At 46.7% G+C, this 21,882-nt stretch overlaps 1 protein-coding gene and 1 long non-coding RNA gene across 12 annotated transcripts in view; one reads left to right on the forward strand and one right to left on the reverse strand.

The window, feature by feature from the left end:
- Nucleotides 1–11,090, reverse strand: part of TRIM9 (tripartite motif containing 9) — a 108,406-nt gene extending 97,316 nt beyond the window's left edge. For 6 of the 11 annotated variants that reach the window (XM_070630301.1, XM_008518720.2, XM_070630292.1 and 3 more), the window contains exon 1: nt 9,825–10,793. In XM_070630301.1, the coding sequence (XP_070486402.1) occupies nt 9,825–10,646 (822 nt within the window). In that variant the 5' untranslated portion in view covers nt 10,647–10,793. Of the gene's footprint in view, nt 1–9,824 lie in introns of all 11 variants that reach the window. The other 5 variants (XM_070630311.1, XM_070630289.1, XM_008518714.2 and 2 more) reach the window with 3 other exon arrangements.
- On the forward strand, nt 10,879–12,412 carry LOC139084916 (uncharacterized). The gene is made up of 3 exons (XR_011542858.1): nt 10,879–10,929; nt 11,791–11,869; nt 12,091–12,412. It is a non-coding gene; the product is annotated as an uncharacterized lncRNA (long non-coding RNA).
- The last annotated feature ends 9,470 nt before the right edge of the window (nt 12,413–21,882 follow it).

The raw sequence follows: 21,882 nt of genomic DNA on the forward strand, positions 1-21,882 counted from the left end.
CAAGCCTCTTTACACTGGCTGGATTGTGTCCTGAAAGCAGTCGACCATATTCCTTGCTGAGTCTTGGCCAGATGATTGATGATCAATAAAATCAGTAACAACTGCTTGTTGAAAGCACCACAGATTTATCTGTGCCACGTAGGATTTTTAGACTGGATGGAAGTCCGCTTTCATCTGACTAACGTGCTCGGGGTAACATTCCAGAGATGCGGGAGGGGGCAGGGCATAGCATAAGCAAGACCACTTTATCAAGCTCACGAATTGGTGCGTCTGGTGATGGCATAAATCTCATCAGGAGCACTATGAAATGGACTACACACATCTAGAGTAAAATCCACTGCTGGTTATCTGCACAGATGAAAAAAAACTAAAGAGCAAATGATTAAAAATGGTGGATTATGTTATAGAGTCATTTCCCTTAGCTTTGGGGAGTAGTACTTAGAGTTGAACCTGTGCATGTTTGACTTTCTGAGCATTTGCTTCCTACAAAATCAAAAAGCTTTGGGTGGAAACTGTCACTCCCCATCTTCACATTTACTGCATTCTGCAACCTGCTTTGTTCAGAGACCAGATAACGTCTTAGACTGACGTACAGCATGGTCAGAGCAGCCCGGCTCTCTCGCAGGCTCTTCCTGGAGCATGGGAGAGCATGATAAATACTTGGCATCAAATAGTTGCCTCTCAAAATGCAAGCTGCAAGCAAAGGAAAAGTAAAGAGAGGATGAACAAAAATCTCAATAAAGTGGAACTGATGTTATCTGGCTGGAAAGTCAGCCTCATACAAATAAATCAGCAGTAGATGGGAATTAACCATTTACGTGTACCAGCTAACAACAGAAGGCAGCTATCCCCACACCAAAGGACAATGCCTGGCATTCGACTTCCAAAGCTAATTCTTTAAGGAACAGTTTCTTCTTGGATCAGAGCTATTCACACAAAATGCACAGTTCTGGTTCTACGAAAGGCTTGTGAAAAACAATTTTATCTGCCAGTGTTTAAGTTCATTCTTCAAAAATAGGCTTTTCCAGTTCACATTTTCCTTTTTATATATATGGTAAAACGCAGGTCAGGAATACATGTATTTTCTTTTAACGTTCTCAGCAAAAGACACAAAAAAGAAATGAAAGTTAACACAGAGCAGATACCTGCTTACAGGTTTAAACATATTTCTGTTTTCCAAGATAGACTTATAAATATTTTGGATTTGCAGAAATAAAGATACTTAAAATGCCAAAAAAAAAAACCCTCTACTTATTCTTTTATGTCATCTCTGTCTATAAATCTTGAGATGATTATTTTGTTAGAAGAGGGACAATAAATCCATGGCTGGACTGATGGAACCTCACTGTCCATCTGTCGCTAGCCTGGTTCTGACAAGGAGGCAGGACGCACCCCTCACAAGGTAACTGGCCTACCTGGTGCATCTCCAATGATCTGGTCTACAGAATACTCAACATACTTGTCTCTTCATTCCCTCCGTGCCGTATTTTCCTCTCTCAATTAATTTTGTCACAAGGGAAGTTAGGAGACAAATGACTTTTAATTTCTCAGTAATGTTCATACATGAGAACTAAAGGATCTCAGTTATTTGTCACGTCACTGTAATTTATAAGACCATAAAGCCGTGCTTTAATAACTCTCATAAATATATAACAGGTCCTGTATTTCCTGTGATTATCAGGAGGTAGGACAGACAGAAGCTTAGCACATGAGCTATGGAGTCAGACAGCGTGGATTCAAAGCCTGGCTCTGCCACTTACAACTGGTAGGACTTTCTCACCTTTCTGTGCCCCAGTTTTCTCGTAGGAAGATGTGCAAATTCTGAAGATTAAAGGAGAAAATGCCTGGAAGGGGCTTAGAACAGTACCCGGCATATAGTAAATGTTTGGTACATTTTTAGCAAAAAGTATGAAATACAGGCTTTTAAATTTAATTATTACTGTCAGGCTAATATAGCAAGTTTGAAATATTGGGATATGCTGCCAATCATTAATCTTCTTCTTACTGATTCTTTTCTTCTTTAAACAAACCTTTCTTTAACATCTGCTAAGTGCAGAAATGGGGGGAACAAAGATATGTAAGAAACGTCTATGACTTTGAGTTATTAGGGTCCAGTGGGAGATTCTAATAGGTGCAATTATAACACAGTGGGAGGAGGTCCAGTGTTGGAACACAGAGGCGGGAGCTATGAAGGAGGGTGGTAGGAGACAGAAGACAATGTGGGGCCACACTGTGAAAGGGAAGGAGACCGAGATGACCAGGTCTGTGTAGACATTCTGGTACAAGCAAGAGTTGAAACCACGGGGTGGATGAGCCTGTGGGGATAGGCACGTCCGGGAGGAGAGAAAAGTCAGGGATGTTTATTTACTCGTGAACAGAAACTCAACACGTTTTCTTGATTTTTCATCTTAAAATGAATCAGTCAAAATGAAGAAAACTCTCTTTCTACAGTCAAGAAAAACTAAGTGTGTAAATAAGCCCAGCTGGGGTGGGGATGCTGCTGTTTGGGGGTCACTCCGGGGAGGGGGGGGGAGTGGCCTCGGGTGCTGGCATGGGGATGCTGCTGTGCGGGGGTCACTCCTGGGGAGGGGGAGCAGCCTCGGGTGCTGGCATGGGGATGCTGCTGTGCGGGGGTCACTCCTGGGGAGGGGGAGCGGCCTCGGGTGCTGGCGTGGGGATGCTGCTGTGTGGGGGTCACTCCTGGGGAGGGGGAGTGGCCTCGGGCGCGGGTTGGCAGGCTGGTCTGGGGCGAGGCTGTCGGGGCCAGCTGATTGGACCTGGGCTTGGCAAGCTCAGTGGGGTGACCTGAAGGTCTAGTCTCGGAAATGGTGGCGGGAAGGCCTGGTGGACGAGGAGAGGGCTGGTGGGGAAGCTGGGAGGCCACAAAGGTCAGGGAAGAGGTGACTACGCAGATGGTGCTGACTAGATCGGTGGCCACCATGCTGCCTGGAAGCCAGAAAAGCTAAAGAGACGTGCAGGCCAGGGCCAAACAGGAGGGGAACGAAATCGGGTGACTTCCCCAACGCCCGTGTTAAGTGCATCCCGTGCGTTCTGCTTGTTTTTTCCCATCTTCTCACTCGGAGCTGGTTCTCAGTTTAGGACAAGAGGCCGTAAACCAAGTTTAGGGTTGGGAATAAAACTGCTGTGAGAATGCCCCAGGGAAGCGGTTTTGGCTCTGAGGTGTCTTTGGGATGAATTAGATATGAAACCCAGATAGTCTCTATAATCTAGGTAGGCTGCTGGCGGCCCCTTAAAAGCTAACTCTTCTTCCAGGATTAAAAAGTGACCCTGGATGTCAGTATGAAAACTCTGGGAAAGCCTGGAATGGAAGGGCAAAGCCCTCTGCTAACTTTCAGAAACTGTTGTGCTGTGTGGTCACAGGAGCAACATTAGAATTTTACCCTTTCAATGGTGTCTTTTTTTGCTGTATCAAAAGTACTTTAGGGGCTGGCCCGGTGGTGCAGCAGTTAAGTTCACACGTTCCGCTTCAGTGGCCCGGGGTTTGCCAGTTCGGATCCTGGGTGCAGACATGGCACTGCTTTGCAAGCCATGCTGTGGTAGGCAACCCAGACGCCTGTGGTAGAGGAAGTGAGCACGGATGTTAGCTCAGGGCCTGTCCTCCTCAGCAAAAAAAAAAAAAAAAAAAAATGGAGGATTGGCAGCAGATGTTAGCTCAGGGCTAATCTTCCTCAAAAAAAAAAAAAGTACTCTAAGAACAATCTATTTCTACTACAATTTAATGAAAAACTCACTCAAACCAGTCATTTGGCATCATGCATACTTCAGTGTTCTCTGTACTTCTCCGTCTTCTCTTGCACTATCAGCACCTCTGCAGCTTCACTTTGGAACCAGCTCAGGACATCCGTGCTGCAGCTACGACGCAGAACGTCCAGGTGGAGGGAAGGGCTTTCTTCCACACCCGGACGGGCCTCCTCTTGGACTGCACAGGCAGCCTCCTGCCCCACTGCTCTCAAAGGATCTGCCCTGGGCTTTCCTCCTGCTGAACCATGAGACCAGGAGCCGGGTTTGTATCAACTGACGCTGGCCATCAGGGCTGGGACTGGGGCGAGGGAGGCGAGGCCCCCTCCTCGGGGTAGACTTTAAGGGGGTGCCCCAAACCTCAGTTATCAACACAAATACTATTTTAACACAATATTTTTAAGAAGTAAAAACGAAAGTAAAAAAACCCATGATGAATAAAAGGTCAAAATCTTAAAGACAGGATCGATATTCCTGATTTTTTTGACTCAGCTCCAGTATGGCTCAGCATGGCAGTTACCAACCTTGTCGTTTTACAGTGTTGATATTTTGCTCATCATGGATTTTTCTGCATCCGTTTTATTTTTTAGACATTGCATTACAATATTTTTTCTCTTGATTACTCAGTTTTTGGTGCCCTCTTGAGCTCTGCACCTGTGGCGTGTCCCCCCCCCCCCCACCCTCCCAGTCTTCTGCATCCGCCTAAGCAGAGGGGTGGGGCTGTGACCCCGACAGTCATCAGCAAACACCTGCCGCCAGCTGAGCCAGTCAGTCTTTCTCGGAACTCGAGAATGAACTCAGAGACACTAGTTAGATGACAGTGGACAGCTGACCTGAAACGTGGTGCTGAGCTCGGCTGGAGGAGACTGTCGGGTCTCACGCAGGCCAAGGAGGCCCATCCCAACAGACAGAAGCAGAGATGAGAGGGAGGTGTGTGGAAAATTGCGGTATCTAACATAGTCTCTGCCCCTTCTCCAGGATCCTTCTCTGGCACCCCTCTCTTTTGAGAGTCTATTTCCCACAGCACGGAAGCCAGGCTTGGCCACATGGTTTGTTTTAGCTAACGGAACGTAGGCAGAAGTGACATGCCACAGCTGAGGGGAACCTGTAAGTGCCATTGAGTGGCTCTGCCTTGCTCTCTTCCCTCTGCTGTAGGTTGGCATATCCCAGATAGTCTCTTTCAGACTAAGTTCAAGACTAAGGATTGGGCCGGCCCTGTGGCCGAGTGGTTGAGTTTGTGCGTTCTGCTGCGGAGGCCCAGGGTTTCGCCGGTTCAGATCCTGGGTGCGGACATGGCGCTGCTCATCAGGCCACGTTGAGGCGGCGTCCCACATGCCACAACTAGAAGGACCTGCAACTAAGATATACAGCTACGTACAGGGAGGATTTGGGGAGATAAAGCAAAAAAAACAAGAGAAGATTGGCAACAGTTGTTAGCTCAGGTGCCAATCTTTAAAAAAAAAAAAAGACTAAGGAGAATATAGACGAGGGCCACAGCTGACTCAGTGGGCACTGACCTGAGTAAGAAATGAGAAGCTGTTGTAGTTCACTGAGATCCAGACATTGTTTGTTACAGCAGCATAACCTAGTCCAAGCTGACAGAGAGAGAGGGAACCTAGTTTCTGGCTTTCTAGTTCCATTCTCCTTGTAAAACAATTTTTGTTTAATTTCCCATGAAATCCTCTGAGATCACCTAGGTGACTTTTTGTTCCTTACAACCAACAATCCCTGACAAAACTGACATTATTTAGGATTATTCTGTCCTTCAACATTTACCTTACTATGGATTCTGTCTTCCTGTGTGCCAAGGTTAAGTTACATACATACACACACTTTGAAAGTGTCTAGGTGACAGGAGAGCAATTGATCGTACTGGTGCAAAGATAATTTTTGCCTGTGCATTATTCTTATTACTCACAGATGGCTGTGATAATTTTCTCTTACTTTATGCAAACTGTGATTTGACCTGAAATTCCAATTAAGAGCATCTTTTCATGGCACATAGAGGAAGAACAATTTGATACTTCAAAGCGATAACAATATCTTCATTGGAGAATCTTAAAAAAACTGAGTCCTAACGGTTAGGATTTTAGCTTTGTTATTGAAATGCAAAATACCTTTTTAAAATATATGAATACATCTTTGTGTAGCGTTCTTATTCCTTGAGCTTAATTCAAGCGAGCATTCTCCCTAGACCTAATGACGGGGCTCACTCTTCGGGCCACCTCCAGGGCAGCCTCGGTCGTTCTGCACCCTGCCCTCTGGAAGGAGCAAAGGACCCCATGTCCGGGGATGAGATTTCTGTGCAGTAATTGTTGACTAGTGAGAATAACTTCTGTTTTATGCAAAAACTCCCTTTTGTGCCAAACCGAAATTACTGTTATAAACATTTAAATTATTTTTTCAAAATACCTTCACCAATTTCACTTTAGCTCCTTTACACCCATATGGGAGGAAGCAGACACATCACGAGACTTCCGTAAAAGCACCAGCGAGTAAGTGGCAGCACCAGGTCTGGAATCCAGGGCTCCCGCCATCTAGGTCTTTCCATTACTTTTCCATACAAAGAGCAACAATTTACTTCTCTGAATGTTCTCCTTAATACCCGTAAGAATGGTTACATTGCAGACAGAACGTTCTGATTGTACCAGAAGTAAATTTTTAAAAATTTAAAAAACATGAGCATATGCTACCTGTTACATTTACCACAGGAACATCTAGATTATATTGTGTTCACTGCTGATAACACAGTTAACTGAATACATTTTAGTTACATCAAATAACACATTTTGTTACACAAGTATTTGATGAGATGCCACCATACTACAAAGCAGAGATTTTTTCCGGAATACTTTGAAAATGAAAGCATAACAACTGACAGTTTATTTTAAATGTTTAAATTGCAAATCTTCATTAAAAAAAAAGGTAAGAGAAATAACATTTGAGACAAGATTCAGAATAAATAGTCAGCATTTAAGATAGAAAAGAAAAGAAAATCCTTACTCAACAGCACAAACAGAAGAAAATGCTTACAAATATATTCAGTGATTGATAAAACACACCAGGAATTTAAGGATAATGTTTGATTTAGGAATGTGAATTGCTAAAATTACAAAGCAATAATAATGTTTCCATTTGCCTATTTGAAAGTGTACAAAACCATTTTTTTATGTAGCAATTCTTTATACTAACCTGAGTTGGATATAGGAATACAGCAAGGGCTGTTACTAAATAGAAACTGTTACCTGATATTTATAAGGCCACTTTATGCGTTATTATTTGTCATGGATTTTGAAGGGCAAAAATATCTGAAAAGTATTTTAATATGGTCAATTGACAATTTAAGGAATTTTAACTAGCTGTTTTTAAAACCACTTAAAAAATAAACTCATCCATTTTGTCTTGAATGTGTAAGATGACGGCTCAGTACCCAAGGAAAAGATTTATTCACAGGATTTTCTTTATCACTAGAAATGACTAATTAATATGGTAGAATATTAATGAAAACTTTCAGGTCTAGTAATCCCTGTGTTGATAACTAACTGCCCAACTTTGGGAGAATTACTTAGTGTAATTCTTTGCTCTCCTATGTTTTGAAGGGTAGAGAAATTCTGGCCCATAAGCTTTTGTGAAGATAGAGGTATTATTGCTAGAAAATAAATAGACTATCCGAGAAAATCAAGATTAAGGTGACATGGAGATAGGGTGGGGGAGTAACGTTCATTGTTCATCTAACAGATGATAAGTGAATGTTAAAATCTGTCCTCCTTCTGCTTTATGTTTTTCTTGGCAGCTTAATACTCCTTATATTGACTGAACAAAAATTATACCTACTTACTACTTTGGAAAAAATATGTAAAAGATCAGGGAAGAAATTTTTTTTTTAATGAACTAATGTTCCCTTCCTAGCCTACTTATGTCACGTCAAGAATAACATTATTCTTTTTGAGCAGACATCCAAATTTCAACCCAGTGCTCACCACAGTGTCCACTCACGTCTTCTACTACTGATAAAACACATGGTTTAACATCTGAAATCTACATGGGCTTGACAGAGATTTAAAGGTTGCTTTTGGTCTTAATGAATAAAGTATAGGCCCTTCTGCACAGAAAAATAATGCTGTGGTTTGACCACCCTAATTAGCCTGCAGCTCTAAGTTATTTTTCTGGACGGAATCATTAATTTCTTAGTTCCAAGGATAGTTTTGAAGGGCAATTCAACATAGGCTATAGTTAGCAGTTTAAGAGTGAAATCACATTATGAAGAAAAAATTGGCTGTGAACTAAAAGTTTTGAAAACTTTCAAAATTAAATGTCATTTAACAAAATTTAAATTGAAGTGTTTTAAAAATAGTGGTTCATGCCTAGTGGGGCTCAGATTTGCACTGGATTAAATCTCCATCAGGGCCAATGTGGTTTAACAGGTTACCTGTGAGAACACAGATGGCCCGTAAACACGGACCACAGCCAGTTAATGCTGAGTTGAGAAAACCTCCCTGATTGCTGAAAATGGTGATTTCCTTTTTCTCCCCGTGTCTCTCTCTCAAAGGCCAGCCTTTCCAGTCTCCAAGGAATGCTAGGGAACCCTGAGTGGGGCACAGCTAAGGCCTGGGCACCATCCTCACTGCCCGGCCTCATCCCAGGGCTCCAGACTCAGCGAGAGAAGAAAACCTCGCTACAATGATGCTGAACACCTGCCCTGCCCTGCCCTTCGCATCCCCAGGTAAGTGCATTATTGAAAAAGTAAGAGCCTAATTTATGCACGTCTCAAGAGTGGTTCCCTTCCCTCTAAGCAGCGTCAGCATAACATTATAAAGAGGTCTTTCCTCATGAAGCTTATTTTCCCGTGCGTGTGGGGAGCAATAGATAAATACAAAAGTAACATGATAATTAAAATACACAGCATGCCAGTTAGTGCTGAGGACTACTGAGAAAAATAAAGCAGGGAGCGACCAAGGGGGTGTCTGAGACGAGAGGCAGCAATTGTGGTCAGAAAGGTCTCACTGCAAAGGCGACGTCTAAGTCACCATCTGAAGGAGGCAAGAGTGAGCCCCCCGGATCTAGGGTATTGGGAAGAGTCTTCCGAGCTGAATGAACATCAGATGCAAAGGCCCTGGGGCTGCAAGGTGCTGCTGTAGGTTGAGGAGCAGCAAGACGGAAGGTGTGGCTGCAGCAGAGGGAAAGAGTGGTAGGAAATGGGGTCGATGAGGTTAAAGGGGAACAGGTCATGGAGGTCCTGGTTGCCCATTCTCAGGACCGTCTAAGGAACTAGGGACCACTGGAGGATTTTGAGCAGAGGAGCGGCAGGACCTAACACGTTGTTGAAGCGCCTCTCCTTTACGCGGCTTTGGTGGACGCGCCAACAAGAGCCCAGAAAGAAAAACCTGGTAACAGGTGTCCGCAAGTTTGCAGACAACTACCGAGGGGAAAGGGGTTGAATCCTGGACAAACGGGTGGGCGGGTGGGTGGAGGAGGTGTTACCTGGGAGGCGCACCTGCCTGGCTCTCAGGCCGCGACCGCGCAGACACCTGCGGTCCCGCCAGCCCAGCCCCGGGACCCCTCCCGGAGGGGCAGGGCCGCCGCCTCCAGGCCGGTTGCCATGGCGACCCCCGGCTCCGCTCCGCGCCGCGCCGCCTCCGGAGCGCCCGGCTCCGGCGCGCATCCCGCGCCCCCGCCCGCGGCGCTCCCCGCCCCCGCGGTGACTCAGGCGCCCGTCCCCCCGCCTCCCCCGGCCCGCGGCCCGGGCCCGCAGCCGGCTCGGCCCAGCTCCGCAGCGCTCTCCCGCACGCCCGCGGCGGCGAGGGGGCGTTTGCGCCTGGCCCGCAGGCCGCGCACCGGGAGGCCTGCTGGGAGGCATGCCCCAACCGCTCTCGGGGGACATTCCACTCCCCCGCGCGCCGCTCAAGGTCCCCCCGCGCTTCCTGCACTGCGCCAGCCCGGGGAGGCAGGCCCTGGCGGCACCTGCACTGCGCCCGCGCTGGGATGCACTGCGCGCGGAAGCGGGCCCGGCGCCGCAACGCCCGAGGCTGGAGGCGCGGGAGGCGGGCGGGTTTCCGTGGGCTCACCTTGTGCAGCTTCCACATGGCCCCCAGGGCCTTGACCTCGTGGTTGGAGTGCTTGCCCTCCTCCAGGCACTGGTAGCACACGGGCATCTTGCACTGCACGCAGTACATGCTGTGGTTCTCCAGCTCGTGGTCCGTGCAGGTGGAGACCTTGCGCGGGCTCAGCCGCCGGCTCACGCGGCCCTGGGCCGGCGGCACCAGGCGGTGCTTGGCCAGGGGCCCCCGGGGCGGGTGGCAGCGCAGGCGGCACGGGTCGCAGTAGAAGACGTCGCACTGTTCGCACATGACGGTGGCCTCCTTGGGCGCCTTCTCGCAGAGCTGGCACTTGAGGGCCGCGGCCTTGCTCTGCTGGTAGCGGTCGATGACCCCCTCCAGGACGCGGTTCTTGGGGAAGCCGCGGAGCCCCCGGTCGTCCAGGATGAGGCTGCGGTGGCACTGCGGGCAGGTGATGCAGGAGTTGCGGGGCACCGGGGCCAGCGCCGGCGACAGGTGGGCGGCGGGCGGCGGCATGGCCGGGGGAAAGACGCGGACGCCGTTGGGGGACTTCTGGCTCGGCGTGGTGGGCGCGCTGGCGAAGCCCCCGTAGGAGCCGTAGCCGCTGTCCGCCTCGCTGTACAGGCTCATCTTGTCCAGGTCCAGGTAGTCGTAGTCGGAGGCGCCGGAGCCCGAGGCGCGCCGGCTGCGCGGGGACTCGGACTCGGGCGTCTGCACCAGGATGTTGCGGGCGCACGCCTGGCACAGGTTGTGCGAGCAGGGCAGCAGGATGGGCTCGCGGTAGAAGGAGCCGCACACCGGGCACTTGAGCTCTTCCTCCATCTCCTCCATGGGGCCGGCGGGCGGGCCGCGGCGCGGCCGAGCGGGCGGCGGGCTCGGGCTGCGGGCGGCGCCCGGCGGGCCTGGCGCGTCCTGTCCCCGCCGGCGCGCTCGGGCTCCCGCTCCCGCTCCCGCTCCCTCCGTGTGAGCCCGCGCCGCCCGCGGACCGCCCCGCCCCGGCCCGGCCCGCCCCGCGCAGCCGCCGAGGGTACGGCGGGCGGCGGGCGCGCGCTCATTGGCCGCACGCGCCGTCCTTCTCCCCGCGGGGACTCGGGGGGACTCGGGGTGACGCCGGGTGAGGGGCGGCTGCGCTCGGGCGGCGAGGTCTCCGGGGCGGGGGTGGCTCAGGCGGGAGGACTCATCGTCGCCGCGCTTCCTCCGACCCCGGCGCGATCCCCGCGAGCCGGGCCGTGCGGAGCCCGCCCTCCCGGGGCTCGGGCCGAGGTCTCCCGGCGGCCGCGCGGCCCAGACCCTCCCCCGGGCGCTCCTCCTCTCGCGACCCTCCCCCCGGCCCTCCCCCGTGGACCCTCCCCCTTGGACACTCTCCTCGGCCCTCCCCCTTGGGCCCTCCCCCTTGGACCTTCTCCCCGGCCTTCCCTCTTGGACCCCACCCCCACCCCCGCCCCGCCCCACGCCGCCCCACGCCCTTGGGTCCTCCCGCCGCCCCTTACCCCCCTCCCCCGTCTCTCCCCCAGCCCCCTCCTTTGGCCGGCCCCGCCCCCTCCCCGCGGACCCTCCCCCGCTACCCACTCCCCCGCTGCCCTCTCCGTCTCTCTCCCTGGGCTCTCCTCCGATCCCCCCACGGGCGGTGTCGGGGTGGTGGCCGCCCTGGGCTGCCTGCTGGGCTCTGGGGGCGCCCCCGTCAGCCTCAGGCCAGCGTTTAGAGGGGACCCGCCGAGGGTCACACCGTGCCCATGGGAAGGCCGGACCCTGGTGAAGACCGGTGCTCCTGCTCTACGCCATAGTCCTGGGCGCGTCGCACAGGCCCTGGGGCGGGGGGCGGGGTGTGACCCGAGGTGGACGCCCCCCTCACGTCCCTGTCCCCGTGCCCAAGGACAGCCCGCCCCGTCCGCACGGTGCCCTCAAGACCCTAGGGGCACCGGCGTGAGCGGCCTAGTGCTGGGTGCTCAGGGCCACATCTTGCTTCCTCCCCCAGGTAGACCACGTCACTGCAGGGTCGCCGTGCTCGACTCCAAACGGCGTTGTTCAGTGTCGTGTGGGCTGAGCGTCCCTCGGTATCGGAAGGGGCGGTGGGATCCTTGTTCCAGCGCTGGTGCTCTGCTGGTGCTGATGCTGGTGGTGGTGCTGATGCTGGTGGTGGTGCTGATGCTGATGCTGGTGCTGATGCTGGTGCTGGTGGTGGTGCTGATGCTGGTGCTGATGCTGATGCTGATGGCCGGGTGGATCCCCTGTTGGTCCCCACAGACTGAGCACCTTTCCCCCTCTCCCCACACAGAGCTGGAGATTCTTGGTCCTGCCCTTTGGAGCAGAACTGCTGATTTGATGATGGAGGACCCCCTCCCCCCAAAAAGAGGAAAATCTTTGAGCCAAGTGACAGTGACATTCTGAAGTACTAACATTTGAAATAGTACGTCTGCCCTTTACTGAGTGATTCATGAAATAAATGACAAAAACTCCAAGTTCTAAGAAATCTTCCAAAGAAGAGAGAACTTGATTATGTGCAGCTACATTTATAATTTAGAATCACTTTACTGCCCAGGAAAAAAATGGACTTTTTATAACCCCACCCTTGGAGAAATAAATTAGGTTATCTTTCCAACACCTTCTCCAGTTGCAATGAAAACAAGACTTGATCGCTATTTGGGGGAAAAAAGTTCTCCTTGTTTGTTAAAGTTATGCTAATCACAAATGCTATGTGATTTATTTTTAACCTGGCTTTTAATTAGTTGAGTCCAGAGCATCCAAAGGCACATACTCCCTGCACAGATGTAGAATTTCTTCGTGTGGGTTTGGAATGTTTTACGTATCTGCAGGATACATGTAATTTATGGGTCCCAAGCGAGTTTGCTAATAAGAAGTAGTTATTATTAAGAAACTGTTAGGACTGTCAGTACCACTCATAATTTACAATCCTTTCTGTGACTTTTGTATGCACGTGGCTGAAAGTCACAGTAGCCTTGGGCCAGGGCTTTCAACATTCCAAAGTGAGCAGCTTTTACTCTTTTTATGAGTTTGAACTTTGCTTATCACAGTATACCATCTGCTCAAGACTGAACATTTGTGTCTCCCCAAAATTCATATTGTCAACTTAAAAAGAAAACTTGCCTATTATTTTATCTCAAAGTGAACTTATTCTGGAATAGCCAAAAGAATTACAATTCAGCATGTGCCTGCTATGGCAAACCATAAGCAAGTCCAAAAAAGAACAGAGAGGAGCTGCTTTTATAGAGAAAAAGGAGAGGAGGGTGGGGCTGTTCCAAATGAAGTTCCATTGGGGGAAAGTAACAGTTCAGGACAAAAACTGCTTCTCATTGGCTGAGCTGCTACATTTCCCAATGGCTGAGCTGTGGTCTTTCTCATTGGCTGGGCTGTGGTGTTCCTCAATGGCTGGGCTGCGGTCTTTCTCATTGGCTGGGCTGTGGTCTTTCTCATTGGCTGAGCTGCAGTGTTTCTCATTGGCTGGGCTGTGGTGTTTCTCATTGGCTGGGCTGTGGTGTTTCTCATTGGCTGGGCTGTGGCGTTTCTCATTGGCTGGGCTGTGGTGTTTCTCATTGGCTGGGCTGTGGCGTTTCTCATTGGCTGGGCTGTGGTGTTTCTCATTGGCTGGGCTGTGGTGTTTCTGAATGGCTGGGCTGTGGCATTTCTCATTGGCTGGGCTGCAGTGTTTCTCATTGGCTGGGCTGTGGTCTTTCTCATTGGCTGGGCTGTGGCATTTCTCATTGGCTGGGCTGCAGTGTTTCTCATTGGCTGAGCTGCAGCATTTCTCATTGGCTGAGCTGTTGCTGGATGGGGAGAGAAATCTTCCTTCAGTAATAAAGTAGTTTGACTTCTTGTCCAGGATGCAAGTGTTTGTCTCTCCCTGTTTGGAGTAATCGACAATGTGTGATGGGGTGAGAGCTCCCCCTGCAGGCCTTGCGGATTCCAGTTTAGTCAAGGTTTCTATCATTAATTTCCACAATATAGTGAAATCCTAACCCCCAAGATGATGGTCTTAGGAAGTGGGGTTTGGGGAGGTGGTTAGGTCGTGAGGGCAATTAGCGCTCTTATAAAAGACCCCAGGGAGCTCTCTTGCCCCTGCCACCATGCGAGGACACAGCGGGAAGACTGCCATCTATGAACCAGGAAGTGGGCTCTCACCAGACACCAAATCTGCCGGCACCTTGATCTTGACTTCCCCACCTCTGGAACGATTAGAAATATATTTCTATTGTATATAAGGCCCCCAGCCTGTGATATTTGTTTTAGCAGCCGAAACAGAGGAGGATACCATCTAAGAGGTCTGCTTATTAGCAGAAAACTTAGACTTAGTTCAAAGTAAAGGACAGTCTTAGGGATGTCTGTGGTGTAACTGTTGGTTTCGCAGAGATGCAAGAGAATACAGATTTATGAGATAGCTAGTACGCAGACATTGAGATGCTTTAGCTGTTAGATCTGCATGGTGGGGAATTAGCTAAATCAATCCTGGGAGAGCTCTTAAAATGGCTGTCACGTGAGCGTGCACTCTGTCCCAGCCAGTGGTTTATTTATTTACGAGCATTACCTGGTTCAGTCCCTGTACCAATGAGAAGAGATGGGTGCACTTATCTCCTTTGTAAAGATGGGTAAACTGAGGACGAGCAAAGTACTCAAGGTCCAATGTTGGTGAGGCTGCGATTTGAACCCAGGACAGGCAAGTTTGCTTCTTTGTTGGTTCATTCATTCACTCAACAAATGCTGAGTTCTGTTCTCTGTCAGGCTCCATGTGTGATAAACACCCCAGATGATCTTTAACTTCTGCGCTATTCTGCTCACCTTCCCTGAGTTTATTGTTTTTCTTGAGTTCATTTGTCTGAAGTACTGTTGTAAGCCTTTGAAGATTTTCACCTCATGTTGCACTATTTGGCCATAATGTACTTTAAAGCCCCCTCAGTGAGTTGTGTTTAAAGGGCAATAAAAATCTGAATGTAATTGATGATGCTATAGAAATACTACAGGGAATGTCTTCCCTCTCCAGCTGGTGATCAGCCCACGCCCAGAAGCACGCAGAGTGATGGCCCTGGACTTCCATCATTTCTGGGGTGACTGCACATGTTCTATTTGGGGTGAAGTGTCCGATTATCATCCGAAACTCACTAAACTGTTCACCAAAGGAGGTTCTTGAGCAACGAGTTGAGCAAATTTAAAATGTACTAGCAGCTTTTCCATTCTTTAAGTCAAATGTTTTCCAGTAAAAAGGTTAGGTGCTTTCCTATTTAGTTTTGACTACAATGCTTGCTTATGAACACAACAGTCTCTCTGATTCTAAAGAATGAACACCCAGAGAAGAAAGAATTCTCTTCCCCCTACATTCTCTCCTGGAGCCATCAATCCTGAGTTGTAAGGGAAAAAAAACAATGAAAGGAGCTGATTTTAGGCTCTGGCTCTTTAAGATTCTCTGACACGTAGATAACAATATTCCGTATTTACTTTGCGATTAAGGATATTGCTCAATGTGGTTTGTAAAAATTGGATTATTTGGAAAGTGATGGGTGTGATGTTCTATTTCAAAAGAAGTTCTGAGGAAACTTTTTATGGGGTAATTTAGCCCATTAATATTTAACTTTATACTTGTAATGTTTGCGCTATCCTTTCACAACTTCCATATTTATTTATTGTTGATATTCTTTTGTCTTCTATTGTGCAATTATTGTAGTAAATTAAGACAGTTTTGCCCAGTTAGTACTACTGGTAGATGGCCTTATTCAAATTCTACAGTATTTCTAACGACAAGTAATATATCACCAATCCTCTGGGAAGGGTAGACAGGAGAATCTGGGAAGACAGAGGTTTAAGGAATCTTGTATTAAGGTAAGGGAGTTGGAGGATAAATCCAGAGAATTGTGAATAATAGAAATCCCAGAAGGAGGAAAAGGCACACATGGAGGAAAAATTACAGTTGAGAAAAATAATTTTCCTGAATCAAAGAAGGATATGAGATTACAGATTGAAAGGATTTTAGAATTTTTATAGACAACATTGATGAAAAAAACTCTGGCATATACAGATACAATTCTTGAACTCCAAGGAAAAAATAGCGTCTTACAATCTCCCAGGCAGAAAGAACAACTTAATTATAAAGAAAAAAGAATCAGATGGCATTGGACTCCTTTCTGCAGCCTTGAAGGCATGAAGCATGTGAGATAAAATCTACAGCCTCCTAAAAGTAAAAGAAGGCATCCTAAATAGTTTATAGCCAGCAAGATATCACTTGATTGTCAGGTTAAAGAAAGATATTTGCAAGAATTTGGAGAACGTAGAACATCTGAGAAAAACACTTGAGAAACGATTTTAAGCTAAATAACAAATAAATCTTAACAGAGTCCTCGAGATGAGCAAGGAGCTAGTGGGAAAGTAAAAGTATTCTGAGGACTTGATATTACTGGGGAGAGAGAAGAAATGGGAAAGGAAGGTGAGAAAAAGAATACTTTGGTTGGAAGGATTACTTAGTATCTTTTCTTTTTCACATAATAGGAAATACGTGCATTATGAGGCCTGAGAAAGGAAATGTAACTATTAATATTAAAATAATGGAAAGTGCAATAGAACTCACAGTTAGTAAACATTGGGAAAATACTATGTGAGACTCTCTGGCAACAAATTTTAAAGCCTAAAGGAAATGGATACTTTCCTGGCAAAATATATATTAACTGAATTAATCCCTCAAATGCAGCGCCAGGGTGGCATCAGCTCTCTTTACTGGTATCTGAGTATTTTCAGAATTGGATACCTTTAATATTTTTATGGAAACTTAATTTTTGTTTTTTGTCAACATGTCAAGGTGGGATTTTTGCCTCATGCAGAGCACTGAATGGTTGAAGATATTGAATTGAGCTGTTAAATTAATGGATTTTGTGTAAGTTATGATGGTCTTAATTTGGTACTTGTAAACAGTGCCAGGTAGGCTTTCTCCCTACGATATTCCAAGAGTTCAGGCAGCGGAGGGATTTAGAAAGAACATTTTTTAACCATCAGTTAATCTACCATGTAAAATTGCTGTAAATGATAATGTGTACAGGTTTTCTGTTCAAATATTAATTTGTAAACTTTTTGTTAAGACTGTTATGTTTCTATTGCTTTTGTATGGAATGACATTGCAAGAATTAAAAGAAAAGAATCCTCAAAAAGTATTGCTCAAATGCTCTCAAAGTAGGAAGCTTGAATAGACCAACCTCCATAAAAGAGATTTGAAAGGTAACTTCACATTTATCACTAAAAAGGATAGGATGGTTGCACAGATGAGTTCTAGTAAACTTTTTAAGAACAAGTAATTTTAATGCTATTGAAATAATCTAAATTAAAGAAAAATATAGAATGTTCCCCAGTCCACTTTATAAAGCCATCATAACTTTAATAACAAAATATGATAATATAGTTAACAAGGAATGCAATAAGCCAAAAAACTATATGCCAGGACCATGTAAGTAACAGAGGCAGAAATGCCAAACAGGATATTAGCTAATGGATTTCAGCACTGTAAGAAAAGATTAATAAACGACGACCAGGTAGGGATTTTTCCAGGAATCTAAGTATGATTAAGCGTCAGGAAAACTATCAACACAATTTATTACGTGAACAATGAAAGGGGCAGAATTCCCTCTTTTGGCCATATGGGAAGAATCCTCCTCCCACAAATGACTTAAAAGCAGGATTAACTATAGGAAACTATTGTCAGACACTGGGTCACAGGCAGCCGAGGGCAGAGATTCCTGGGAGAAGGCAAACGCAGAGGTGGGCCCTGCCTTTATCCAGGCTTTCTACCTGGTGGTAATTACCAGACTGTGGTACAGGGCGGAGGAACCCAAATGAAGCCCAGCTTGGGAAGGTCAAGGAAGCTAGAATCTGCAGAGAGAAAAGAGCTAGAGAGAGAAAGAGTTCCAGCATCTGCATGGAGATTTGCAAAATGTGTGCATGTACAGGGTGAACTCACTGAATGTACGAAAATCAATTGTACCTGCATACAGCAGCAATGCACAGTTAGCAATCGACATTAAAAACTGTACCACTTACAACAGCATCACAAAACCTGAAGTTGAAATAACGAGATATGCGCAAGATCTATACATGGACAACTACAAAACATTCCAGAGAGAAAGTAAAGGCAACTTTAACAAATAATGAGATATGCCGTGTTCACAGATTGGTAGACTCAACATTGTTAAGATGGCAATTTCCCCTAAATTGATCTATAGAGTTGATGCAATTTTAATCCAAATTTTCAGAAGGCTTTTTCAGGGGAGAGTAGAAACTTGAAGAGGTAAAGAAGCTAGAACAGCCAAAAGTATTTTGAAAAAGATCCTACTTGAAAGATTTATCCTAAATGATTTTAAGACTTACAATGAAGCTATAGTAATTAACATGTGTTTGTGGCTTAAGAATATACACATAGATCAATAAGACAGAAATAATCTAAAAATAGAATCTATGGTCAATTAATTGTAGGTAAAGATTCTATGGAAGCCATATGGAAACGTCTATTAAAAACAAACATCTAACAAGCTTAAACAGGTTAATTCACCAATCCCACTGCTAGGAAACTATGTTATAAAAAGCCTCAATATGTAAGAATACTTGTAAAAAGATGTTCAGATTGTCTGCAAAGTAGGAAAAAACCCCAAACTTTCATTGACAGTGTATTATGTTGCATCCATACCACGGAATATGATGAAGCCGTTAAAAAAGAATGAACTGGCTAGTGTTTGATTTAGAGGGATTTCCATCAAGTATTGCTGATTCAGAAAAGGAAGATACACAGGAGTGTACACAGATGATTTTGATTTTGGCTGGTTGACAATGACCCCTGCTCAAAACACGTTTGGGTAAATACGTTTGCGTGTGGTTTTATGAACGTGTAGAGATGTGTTAGAGCATGCACACCAGCTACAGCATGGTCTCCTGGTGAGGGCAGGGAGGGGTTACAGGCGGAGAAGGAGGGGAGTGCGGGCGTCATTCAAAATGTACCAATTCTACTTTCCCAGCACACAGGCTATGCCACTTATGTAGACTAAGTTTATGTGTCTTATGTGTTTTATACACACACACACACACGCTTTTAAAGAAAAACCACCTAGATGTACTGATACTGACATATAGGGTTATCCTAATATCCTATCAAATGAAAAAGAGCAAGTTGAAGGCTAATGTGTATATTATGATTCCTTTTTGTTAAAAAGCAATCAACCAACCCACACACCCCTAGATACTTATTTATTCACTTGAACTTCTATTTGTGAACAAGGAGAAAGGGAGTCAGAATACCATGTCATCAGCACTGCTTCCGCGCTGGGAAAGGAGCAAAGAGAAAGATGATTGGCTTGGTCTTTATACACCTTTGTACTAGGTTGTTTCATTTTTTATAATAAGTGTTGTAAAGTGTTATAATTTGAAAAACATCTAATAAATTCCTTTGAGAAGAATTTTGAACTGATTTCTGAAGGAGTGTGAGCAGTTCTTCTCCTGTCTGATCTTTGTTCTTGTATATTGTACGAGAATTTGGAAGCATGTCTTATGGTTCTCATCTTCTATTTTGGAATACTACTTTACATATGCTATTATAGTGTTAATCCGACTTTATATGAGGATTTACTCGGTTCTTATGCATTCTTTAAGCGTTCAAATATTTTTTCCCTGCCTTTGAGAAGAAGATAACTTGCATGAAAAATTAACTTGCTGGCAGGATCTTTTTTCTTTAGGCCTTCAGTAAATGCCCCAGGCTCTTCTCTACTAAGTCTCAAAGTCAGAAGTCATTCACACCTCAATTTCTTTTAAATTTAGCCGTTACTACTTTTGTTAATGCTAGAAGACACTGAGTATAGGAAGTCTTCTATTAGGATTTTGAAATTGGAAAACTGAAAGGATGAGTACATTAGTGGGGGACTAAGCAGAAAGTCCGTGTGGTATACTAGAGGCCAAATTAGCCAGCATGGGTATACGGAAGCGAAAGCTTCGGGATCGTGTCTGGTGTGGTAGGTGTGACCCGTGCCTAGCAACACCTAGGTCTCCTGTCCTTCCTGAGCCTGTGGGAGACTCCCCATCCCAACTCCTTGTTGTTAGGCAAGACTTTGACCAGTTCTGGCCAAAGAAATGTGTGCAGAAGTGATGTGTGACAATCCCAGACAGAGGCAGTTGAAAGCTCTCACACAATGTTATGGAAAATGTGTTGAGATTTTGTTGAACTGTAAGATCAAAGCTGCCTGGATCACTGAATCTCCATGCAGAAAACAGCTATCAGAATTGTTGATTCACTGCCTGGAGAACAACCGAGGAGAAATTAACGTGTCATGTTAAGCCAGAGACATGAGGGTCGCGTGTTACTGTGACAGAGCAGAGCCTAACCTAATACAGAAAGAAAGCGAGATGAACGCAAGAGACAAGTCGCAAGGACGGCCCTTGAGAAACAAGGCAACCGTGTTGCTTCTTGACGGCTTATCCGTTACAGTTCCCACAGGCCTGGCGCTACTGCGGTTTCTCTACTCGTATGCCTGTGAACCTATTGGTATCTACAATAAATTTAACTTCCCTTGGTTAGCTTCAGAGTTTTCTTTTTCCTTGCAATTAAAATACCAAAATCAAAGGATTTGGTTAGTCATTTTAATCACTTCCAGATTCAGATCTGCACTGTGGCAGATGCTGTTGGTTCCCTGCCCACCTGGCCTTACCTTGTACGTCTTCATGTCGAAGGCTGCCTGGCACAAAGACCTGGGAGTGTTTGAGGCATTCCTCTAGCCGAGGAAGCGTGCTCAGCCAAGACACAGGGCAGGCCAGGTGCTGGGGAGTTCATGCCCCAGTAATGCTGGGTGGGGGAGGTTTTGGTGGATAAACACCCAAGTTCCTAACACCTCTTGGCTGAGAGAATTTTGAGGCATGTTCCACAGTCTCCCAGTTTCCCAGTGATCAGCTCAAGTTGCCGAAACGGGGGTAGTAACTCTTCCCTTGTTGGCTGCCTTCCTGTCTTTTCTCACTTCACTTCCTTAACGGGGTTCCTTAGCAAGATCCCCCCAGTGAGATACTTCCACTTAAATTCATGTCCGGGTCTGCTTCTTGGGGGAATCCAAGCCAAGATTTCCATTTTGTGTGCACAAGCAGGCATGAAGGGAAGCTTCGTTTCACGACGGTGGCATCCGTTCCTCCATTTTCAGTGGTGTCCTGCCCATTCTGCCTTCTATGTTACCTAATTTCACTCCAGCATTTCCAATTGGTTCTTTTTTAGTTTCCGTCTCTTTGTCGATGTTCTCATTTTGCTCACGCATCATTTTCCTGATTTCATTTAGTTGTCTGTGTATCCAAGCACAATGAACTTCTTAAGACACCTGTTTTGAATTCTTTGTCGGGTAATTTGTAGACCTCTGTTTCTTTAGGGCCAGTTTTTGGAGATTTATTTTGTTCCTTCATTTCGCCGTTTTCCCCGTTTCTTTGTACGCCTTGTAATTTTTTTTTTTTTCCTGTGAGTTGGATATTTGAAATAGCAGCTACCTCGTCTAGTCTTTATGGAGCAGTTTGGTACAGCGGGAGACCTTCACCAATCACACTGGCCAGGATTCGGGGACCTCTCAAACCTTCTGGGGCTGTGTCTTCGCCAGGCTTGTGCGGGTAACTCCACAATTAGAGGGGTTTGCTGGTCTGTTTTCAGGAGCTTGTGATCGCTTGCTCCTTCTGGAGTTTGTCTGTGGTACTGCAGGTTCTCTGGAGCTCTCGTCGTTCTCCGTGGCCCCCAGCCATTTAAGTAAGCCTCTCCATCAGCAGTCCAAATCCAGGGAGACAGAAACCAGTCCCAGGGCAGCCCCCGAGAAGCTGGAATGTTGAACACATTCCCTTCTTCTCTTCTTTCCCTCCTGAGGGAGAGGCCACGAGTTGGGCGTTTTCTCCTGATGGTGCTAAGCTGCCAGCTGAGGTGAGGGGCAATTGCAGATGGAGCCCGATGCGTTCCTCACCTGTCTCAATGCAGCTGTTCTCGGCTTTGTACACACTTGGGCTCCTGCCCCTTCTCGGCTAGCTTCTGGGGTCTCACAGAGGCATTCTGATCCATGTGTTGTTGGTAACCAGCGTCTCCATG

The sequence above is a fragment of the Equus przewalskii genome, chromosome 1 (assembly GCF_037783145.1).
Source record: "Equus przewalskii isolate Varuska chromosome 1, EquPr2, whole genome shotgun sequence".
NCBI lineage: Eukaryota > Metazoa > Chordata > Mammalia > Perissodactyla > Equidae > Equus > Equus przewalskii.